The 10,608-nt window shown below is 35.3% G+C and overlaps 1 protein-coding gene across 2 annotated transcripts in view; it reads left to right on the plus strand.

The window, feature by feature from the left end:
* The window catches only part of LOC137027928 (obscurin-like), a 31,696-nt gene extending 23,328 nt beyond the window's left edge, over positions 1-8,368 (plus strand). For both annotated transcript variants that reach the window (XM_067396550.1, XM_067396553.1), the window contains 3 exons: positions 3,209-3,385; positions 3,517-3,542; positions 7,642-8,368. In XM_067396550.1, the coding sequence (XP_067252651.1) occupies positions 3,209-3,385; positions 3,517-3,542; positions 7,642-7,686 (248 nt within the window). In that variant the 3' untranslated portion in view covers positions 7,687-8,368. The remainder of the gene's footprint in view (positions 1-3,208; positions 3,386-3,516; positions 3,543-7,641) is intronic.
* The last annotated feature ends 2,240 nt before the right edge of the window (positions 8,369-10,608 follow it).

Raw genomic sequence — 10,608 nt, forward strand, 5'->3', positions numbered from 1 at the left:
TAGCATTTAAAGGTATTTCACATCGTAAACAGGACTGGATTGTTTGGCACAAAGCAAGTAAATAGGCTTTCTGTTAATCACGTAAAAATCATGCTCGAGCAACTTAATCAAAACTAAATAAACGTAATCGCGATTAAGCAGTACGGCAAATTAATTAAATGAATAATTTTGATTATGCGTTACAGGACACGTTTCTTTGCTATTAGCACGGACATATTACCACGGACACAGAGTTATATGCATTTGCAGGTTATGGCCGTTTGATCATGATAAAAGCAGCTGTAGACGTGTAGAAACAGGGGCGATACCCTTTAAAACATGCTGTGCGCGCTCCCGCGGACGGCAGTCAGTTTTCGGCAGACGATCAGTTTTCGGCACGACACCGGCTTTAAAAAAAAAAAAAAACTATCCAGATAAATCGCGCCATCCGGATAGAGTGAATTTGATTGTGGTTGGATGAGAAGATAAAACATATAACGTACCATTCTGACACCCTATTGGTTTGTACGTAATCCACCTGCACATCAAATCACGTCACACTCCAGCAAGGAGGACTAAAAGGTGCGTTCACGCGGCCTTGTAATTCCTGTAGTTACGAGATTCGAGCTTGTAAAAAGCGTTCACGTCCTCGTAGAGATCGTAATTACAGCTTGTAAGCTGGTAGTTTTCTGAGATCTCCCACATGTTCCACCTGACCGCTGTAGATTCATTTAGGTGTTGATAGTGGTGTCATGGAAACGCATAATTCCTAGTCCAAGGACCAAAAGGACGTGAACAGCTCCGAATATAACGTCACGTGTTGTCATGTCAAGATTCCGGTAAATACGAGGTGACGTGAACGCAGTAATAGTCAGTGTTGGGGGCATTACTCAAAAAAGATGATTTCTTATAAGTTATTATTTCTACACTACTGGCTCATTTAGGCTATCAAACGGGTGCTTTCTCTTCGTCCTCTGCAAATTAAGCTAGGAAACGTAATGTTAGTTCGATAGAGAGACGTTTAAATCGTATACCGGTTTTTAAACTTTTTTTTTTATTTTTTTAAGCGCGACCCTTTTATTTATGTGACACATAGTCATACAACCATGTAACTAAACAAGCCAAAACGAATTAATTTAAAACGAAACTTAAGGTAAACCTGCATTGCTCTCATGGTATACCTCTCTCTTTCAGTGAAGTGGAGCAGTGCTCTTGCTGAATGGCACGGATTGCACTACAGACTATTGTACCTTTTATATGTTTTTTTTTTAAAACTGTATTTTATTTTTCATAACGAACAAGCTGTGATGTCACGTTTCCAGCGCTTTGTTGTGTGCGCGTGAGGCGCAGGCGCGATCAAACAGCTGTCTTTAAAGGGGACTTGCCTCGTCGTCATGGCAACGGTTCGTGAACAGGTCAGATTACGTCAGAGTTTGTTGGATGCTCAGACGACCAAACAAACGCCGATTAAAGGTGCCCTAGATTCAAAAATTGAATTTATCTTGGCATAGTTAAATAACAAGAGTTCAGTACATGGAAATGACATACAGTGAGTCTCAAACTCCATTGTTTCCTCCTTCTTATATAAATCTCATTTGTTTAAAAGACCTCCGAAGAACAGGCGAATCTCAACATAACACCGACTGTTACGTAACAGTCGGGGTGTACGCCCCAATATTTGCATATGCCCGCCCATGTTCCCAACATTATGAAAGGCATTAGACAAGGGCAGGCATTGACGTCTGGAGCAGCACAACCGAACCATCAGACTAGGTAAGCAAGCAAGAACAATAGAGAAAAATGGCAGATGGAACAATAATAACTGACATGATTCATGATAACATCATATTTTTAGTGATATTTGTAAATTGTCTTTCTAAATGTTTCGTTAGCATGTTGCTAATGTACTGTTAAATGTGGTTAAAGTTACCATCGTTTCTTACTGTATTCACGGAGACAAGAGCCGTCGTTATTTTCATTTTTAAACACTTGCAGTCTGTATAATTCATAAACACAACTTCATTCTTTATAAATCTCTCCAACAGTGTAGCATTAGCTGTTAGCCACAGAGCACAGCCTCAAATTCATTCAGAATGTAAACAATATAACAGTATACAATACTCACATAATCCGACGCATACATGCCGCATGCATGACGAACACTTTGTAAAGATCCATTTGAGGGTGTAAACTTTGTTTATGTACTGTTTAAGGCAAGCGCAAGCTTGGGGGCAGAGAGCATGAGAATTAAAGGGGCAGTAGCATAAATCGGCTCATATTTAATGATGCCCCAAAATAGGTAGTTAAAAAAATTAATTAAAAAAAAATCTATGGAGTATTTTGAGCTGAAACTTCACAGACACATTCAGGGGACACCTTAGACTTATATTACATCTTGTAAAAAAACATTCGATGGCACCTTTAAACATGTTCAGTCGGGTAAACAGACTCCGACCAACGCCAACACCTATCCAACAAACTCCAACAGAGAGTTTGCTGGCGTTTGTTGGTGCGGTGTGAACTGAAACAGCTGAAAACAGCTGGCAGGTGTTAATGTCAAGCCCTGATTGTTACTAAGCCTGCCCTGGGTATACCAAAACTACCCGCATTTTTCTTGTCCGTTGCCCTCATAAATTTCTGCAGTTAAGCTTGGATGTACATTTACATTCCAATAAAGGTTATTAATGCCTCTGAATTTTGACTTTTTGCACCATTAGAATACTTATAGGCAACTAGTCATGATATCTTCCACTCCATGAAACCCATGTTAATGGTCAGTAGTACACATATATGGTGCTTTAATGTATTTGCATTGTACTAAAATGCGTTCATTTTCAATGGACATATATGCGGCTGAAACGGGTAGCCTAGTGCATCCCAAATTTTTCAACATTAACATTTTAATATAACATTATGGTCATTATGGCCTTTAGAAAAATGTTTTTTTGAGGAGGTGGAGTACACAATAGGCCCCTGTGGCACGGCCTAAGCTTTTGTCCTTAATGGCATTTTTTCCCATACATTACTTTTACTTTTATACTTTAAGTAGTTTTGAAACCAGTACTTTTATACTTTTACTTGAGTAAAAAGCTTGAGTTGATACTTCAACTTCTACAGAAGTATTTTTAAACCCTAGTATCTATACTTCTACTTGAGTAATGAATGTGAATACTTTTGACACCAGTGTCCAGCAAAAGACCTTCACTCAATCTGTTGGTTTGTGTTTCAGGTGTTTCTTCTGCTGAACAAGATGAAACGAAGAGAAATTCAGTGAAGGAGGAAGAATCAGTCTGTGTGTCTGCAGCTGCTGTAGCAGGAATATGTGCTGCTGCTGTTCTTGTTGTTCTGCTGCTCTTTGCTGCTGCTGCTGTAATTTACCATCGCAAGCGTCAGGCAGGACAAAATGGTGAGTATTACATACAGATGGTTTAAAAAGATCAAGAATCAATGAGATTTATTGTGTGAGAGTAATCTGCATTTTTTCAATTCTAATTTAGCAAAAATAATGTTTAATTGAGTTTGTTTTCGTTTAAACAGAGATCAGGATGGAGTGCATTGATCAGGTGAGAAACTGTGCACTGAATCTGCTGTCTGCAAAACAGTGACAGTATGTAGAGACATTACTTTACATTGACTCTCTGTATTACTTTATAAAGAACAGAGGTATGAATACATTTTGTAATATTGTTTAATTAACAGATAAAGTTCAATGAAATACTTTGATGTTGGCTTGATGAAGCCTTGTCTGAAAGTTTAAAATATCTGAGGAAAAACCTTCAAACTTCAGGCTTTTCAGACAAAATCAATAAAATGTTGTGAACATGTTTTAGCATTTTGCTAGCAGTATGTTGTTAATGTTTATAACATGATTTAACATGTTGCTAGCTTGTTTCTAACATAAACATGTTTCTAGTATGATTTAACACATCGTGAACAAATTACTAGCATGATTTTACACATTGCTAACATGTTTAAGAATTTTGCTAACGTGATTTAGCATGTGACCAGCATGATCTAATGTGACCAGCATAATTTAATCCAATGGTAGCATGATTTAACACATTACTAGCATGTTTTCAACATGTTTTAGCATTTTGCTTGTATGTTTTAACATGATGCTAGCATGTTTCTAGCATAGCTTAACATGTTATCTTAGGTTACTTGAATTTGCTAGTGATAAGGCCGCTTAAATAGCCTACTATATGGCCTGGTTTCCAGAGGTGGAAAGTCCAGGGGTCAGAAAGTAAAAGTCCTGCCATATTTTTTTTTTCCACCCACTGAAGCGGTGTTAAAGTTAATGAGATAAATAAGTGATTAATTGAGTGATGATTGAGCATTATTGAAGACACCTGATGATAACAAGCAGAATCACCAAAGGAGAAAATCACATTTTTTTAAGATACTATCACAGAGGTCATGGTTCGCTTTAGTTGGGCTCTTGACCCTTGACTTTTTAATATTAGAATTTATTTGGGTTGTTGTAACTGAGTTATAACAGCCAGACAAGCAAAGAGAAAAGATGGTCAGGTAATGTTGGTTATGTTTTCACATAATCATTATTTGATCTGAACTCATTTAGAGCTCAATCTCTGAGTTAGATTTACATTATTGATTACAGCAGCACTGTGATTAAACAGAAGATCAGCTTTATGAAGGATTTCTTAAAAGTTGTTCTAATCAAAAAAAAAAAAAAAAAGACATCAAGAATCAGCCTGTGAATCTCAACGACGGTGACAAGCAACATATTCTGATCAACAGATCAACTCTGAACATTAGAAAACAAGCTACTAAAAAGTCCCATAAAAACAGCAAAAAACAAAATAGTGAGAATAAAGAAAATTACTAAAACAATTAAGCTCATAATTTCTATTCATGCAGCAATGCATGATGGGAGCCGTGGATGAATTTTGATTGGTAGCACCCAGAATGCACTGCAACATGCTTAATTATTCTCACCATTGTTGAGATTCACAGGCAGATTCTTGATATGTGTGTCTTAATGTGAGCCTCTTTTTCGAAGAACTTTCGATAAAATAACTGGATCTTGTGCTGTAGAATCACAGTGCTGCTGTAATCAATAATGTAAATCTAACTCAGAGATTCAGATCAAATAATTATATGAAAACATAACCAACACCACCTGATCATGTTTTAACTTTGATTGTCTGATTGGATTTATTGCAGTTAAAACTGCCCAAGTAAAATCTAATGTTAAATAGTCAAGGGTCAAGAGCTCAACTAAAACAAAACCTGACCTCGATGATGGTAACTTAAAAATTGTGATTTTCTCCTTTGGTGATTCTGCTTGTTATCATCAGGTGTCTTCAATAATGCTCAATCATTACTCAATTAATCACTTATTTATCTCATTAATGCTTCAGTGGGTGGAAAAAAAAATATGGCAGGACTTTTACTTTCTGACCCCTGGACTTTCCACCTCTGCTGGTTTCACAGACAGGGCTTAGATTAAAGGCCCGTTCACACCAAGGACAATAACTAAAGATATATAATTCTAAAAATCATTCTGAGAATAGCAGAGTTATTCACCACAAATATAACGATTATGATATAGAGAAACAATATCATTGGGATCACTTTCAGAATTATTTTTTTTTTCCAGTTGTTGAACGATAAAACACAGCCAATCAAAATCCATTTGAAAAATCAAAATCCATTGCGAGTAGTTTATTGCAGGTCCAGAAACCTTATAGAAAATGGATATATGGCAAAAACAATCAGTCATACCCTCTGAATAAATGGTGAGAAGTATTAATGTTAAGATCAATATGCCAGGCTAGTTTCGACAGCATTATCTTGCCTCCTTTGAAGTTGCAGTGAAAAAGATTAGGTGTTTTTTATTCCACTATATTGACTATGTAAATTGACTAATTATTCACTCGAAACATAGCATGCTGAGGACATCTGCTGGTTAAATCTGTGTAAATACAACAAGAACTTTGAAACTGCCACGCGCGAGCTTAGAATAAACAGACCATTATCGTTCATTAGTGTGGACGCAAATATATTGTTATAGTCATCTTAATAGTTACAGTTTTTGGTGTGAATGGCCTTTAGCCATGATTAGACCTTAGTTCAATTGGGACATTTACAGAGGTGGACATTCCAGGGGTCAGAAAGTAAAAGTCCTGCCATATTTTTATTCCACCCACTGAAGCATTAATGAGATAAATAAGTGATTAATTGAGTGATGATTGAGCATTATTGAAGACACCTGATGATAACAAGCAGAATCACCAAAGGAGAAAATCACAATTTTAAGTTACCATCATCGAGGTCAAGGTTTGTTTTAGTTGAGCTCTTGACCCTTGACTATTTAACATTAGACTTTACTTGGGCAGTTTTAACTGCAATAAATCCAATCAGACAATCAAAGTTAAAACATGATCAGGTGGTGTTGGTTATGTTTTCATATAATTATTTGATCTGAATCTCTGAGTTAGATTTACATTATTGATTACAGCAGCACTGTGATTCTACAGCTTTTACAATACAGATTTTTTTTTTTTAAGAGTTCTGATTTTTAAAGAAAGTAGAGCTCATTTAAACACACAGACATCAAGAATCAGTCTGTGAATCTCAACAGTGGTGGCCATCATAAAGCATGTTGCAGTGCATTCTGGGAGCCACCAATCAAAATTCATCCATGGCTCCCATCATGCATTGCTGCATGAATAAATTATGAGCTAAATTGTTAGTAATTTCATTTATTCTCACTATTAAAATTTTACTGTTTTTATGTGATTTTTTAGTAGCTTGTTTTCTAATGTTCAGAGTTGATCTGTTGATCAGAATATGTTGCTTGTCACCGTTGTTGAGATTCACAGGCTGATTCTTGATGTCTGTGTGTGCCTAAAATATTGTTTATTTTTGTGATAAGGACAACTTTTAAAAAAAAAAAAAATTCTGTATTGTATAAGCTGATCTTCTGCAGAGTCACAGTTCTGCTGTAATCAATAATGTAAATCTAACTCACAGATCGAGCTCCAAATAAGTTCAGTGATACAGATCAAATAATGATTTTGAGAAAACATAACCAACACCACCTGATCATCTTTTAACTATGTTTGTCTGTTTGGTTTTAATGCACTTAAAACTGCCCAAACAAAATCTAATACTAAAAAGTCAAGGATCAAGAGCTCAACTAAAACAAACCCTGACCTCGATGATGGTAACTTAAAAATTGTGATTTTCTCCTTTGGTGATTCTGCTTTTTATCATCAGGTGTCTTCAATAATGCTCAATCATCACTCAATTAATCACTTATTTATCTCATTAATGCTTCAGTGGATGAGATAAAAATATGGCAGGACTTTTACTTTCTGACCCCTGGAATGTCCACCTCTGGACATTTAAGTAGCTTTTATAAACATTACTGGTGTGCATCTTGAGACAAAACAATTCTGTGACATATTTTATGATATGCCAGTGCAAGTTGATATTTCAGTTAAAACAGCTCAAACATGCATTTTAGTCTGGGACTAGACTTTTATTTTATTTATTATTATTTTTTAATCACCATAAAGTCCTCAAATGTCATGAAAACAACATAATTCCAAGTCTTTAGTATTTTTGGTTTCTGTAACTCAAAAATCAATCCTGTTCATTTTTTTTTACCTTCTGTGAATCCATGTTTTCTTACAGATGAATATTGTTGAAGACTCGTCCTTGACACTCTCCTACCAGTGAATCATCCACTAATCAGACTGAGACTGCCAATCAGACATCATTTATTATTTTGGTAATACGTTACAATAAGGTTCATTAGTTAAGTACATTAGTTAGCATGAACTAATAATGAACTGCACTTCTACAGACTTTATTAATCTTTGTTGATGTTTATTTTAGCATTTACTAATACATTATTAAAATCTTGTTAACATTAGTTAATGCACTGTGAAGTAACATGAACAAACAATGAACATCTGTATTTTCATTAACTAACGTTAACAAAGATTAGTAAATACAGTAACAAATGTATTGCTCATGGTTAGTTCATGTTAGCTTTTCTAGAAAAACGTCTGCTAAATGACTAAATGTAGTTAATATATTAACTAATGTTTACCTAATGAACCTTATTTTAAAGTGTTACCATTATTTTGATACTTTACTTGAATAAGAACATGAACAGAAGATTGTGTCATGATACCAAGATTTCAGTATTCAGCACCAGTGAAATTTCACCTCTGTGACAACTTCAAATATGTTTTTACTGGTGTAACATTGCTTCAGGGAAGACAAACAGTAAATTGGCAATCAGAGGTGGACATTCCAGGGGTCAGAAAGTAAAAGTCCTGCCATATTTTTATCTCATCCACTGAAGCATTAATGAGATAATTAAGTGATAAATTGAGTGATGATTGAGCATTATTGAAGACACCTGATGATAACAAGCAGAATCACCAAAGGAGAAAATCACAATTTTTAAGTTACCATCATCGAGGTCAGGTTTTGTGTAGTTGAGCTCTTGACCCTTGACTGTTTAATATTAGATTTTATTTGGGCAGTTTCAGCTGCATTAAAACCAACCAGACAAGCAAAGTTAAAAGGTGATGAGGTGGTGTTGGTTATGTTTACTCAAAATCATTGTTTGATCTGAACTCATTTAGAGCTCAATCTCTGACTTATATTTACATTATAGATTACAGCAGCACTGTGATTCTGCAGAAGATCAGCTTATACAATACAGAATTTTTTTATTTTTTTTAAAGTTGTGTTTATCACAAAAAAAAAAAAAGTTTAGGCACACACAGACATCAAGTATCAGCCTGTGAATCTCAACAACGGTGACAAGCAACATATTCTGATCAACAGATCAACTCTGAACATTAGAAAACAAGCTACTAAAAAAATCACATAAAAACAGCAAAATTTAAATAGTGAGAATAAATGAAATTACTAAGACAATTTAGCTCATAATTTATTCATACAGCAATGCATGATGGGAGCCATGGATGAATTTTGATTGGTGGCTCCCAGAATGCACTGCAACATGCTTTATGATGGCCACCACTGTTGAGATTCACAGGATGATTCTTGATGTTTGTGTGTTTAAATGAACACTTTTTTTAAAAATCAGAACTCTTAAAAAATAAAAATAAAATTGTATTGTATAAGCTGATCTTCTGCAGAATCACAGTGCTGCTGTAATCAATAATGTAAATCTAACTCAGAGATTGGGCTCTAAATGAGTTCAGTGATTCAGATCAAACATTGATTTTGAGAAAACATAAAAAACAACACCTAATCATCTTTTAACTTTGCTTGTCTGGTTAGTTTTAATGCAGTTAAAACTGCCCAAACAAAATCTAATACTAAAAAGGTAAGGGTCAAGAGCTCAACTAAAACAAACCCTGACCTCGATGATGGTAACTTAAAAATAGTGATTTTCTCCTTTGGTGATTCTGCTTGTTATCATCAGGTGTCTTCAATAATGGTCAACATAAAACATAAAACACTCGCTCAAACATCTTGTGCTTTTCATCCACCTTCAGGAAAAGTGATCATTTTAACGCTGTTGGTGTAAGTACTGCTGTTAGACATGATTGACAGCTATAAATGCCAAATATAAACATAAAATTAAAAAGTGGAACATTGGATGCACATTTTGTGATGATTTTATCATCAACGAGCTGATAACACCTGACCCTGCTTTATCTTGGATTTCTTTGCCACAACAAATGTGTTTTACAAACGCACAGTTAGCCAAAGAAAAGCTAACACAAGAAGTACGAGGAACAAGATCTCCATCACTATTGTGACCACCACAATGGTGACTTCAAATGAAACAAACATCAACATCTAAACCTCTGTTAATTCTCAATAAGATCTTCTGTAGACGTGTGACAGAAATAAAGTCAGTCTGGTTAGTAATAAGTGAAGCTGGTAATGCTGTTTGTGGAGATGTTTGATCAGATCTTCAGAGATTTAATGTATTTTATCATCAGTTGATTTTTCCAAATGCTGAATCATTGTCAAAAAATGACATCATAAAAACTTTCATGCTGGCTCCTCATTGGACGTCTTTTCAACGTACGTCTTTTGTGACATCAGTGTTGAAAAGACGTCTTCTGGACATGACTTTGCTTAGTGGGAAATGCCCACTATTAGTCAAACAACACACAGGTTGATTTGTGAGACAGATTTGTGGTTAAAGGTTCAAATCCTGCAAGGGTTGATCCATAAAGTATCACCAACTGTGTCTATGATCAAGAATTGAACCTGCAAATAACTGCACTGAAAGACACTGGAGAAAAGCAGCAACAGAATGACAAATATGTGTTTTTGTTATTTTTTTTTATATATTATGTTCCATAAGTGTTACTGATGCTAAATATGCTTTTTAAGCCATCCCAGATGTAGATGAGATTGTTTCTTCATAGGAACAGATTTGGAGAAATGTAGCATTACATCAGTGCAGTGAACGGGTGTCATCAGAATGAATCCAAACAGCTGATTAAATCGGCACAATAATCCACAACACGACTCCATCAGTCAGCGTCTCCTGAAGTGAAAAGCCTCGTGTTTGTAAGAAACAAATCCATCATTGTAATCAAACAGGGACTACAAACATGTCACAGGAAACAGGAACAAAACTTAAAAAAAAAACTT

This window comes from Chanodichthys erythropterus, chromosome 10, assembly GCF_024489055.1.
Source record: "Chanodichthys erythropterus isolate Z2021 chromosome 10, ASM2448905v1, whole genome shotgun sequence".
Classification (NCBI taxonomy): domain Eukaryota; kingdom Metazoa; phylum Chordata; class Actinopteri; order Cypriniformes; family Xenocyprididae; genus Chanodichthys; species Chanodichthys erythropterus.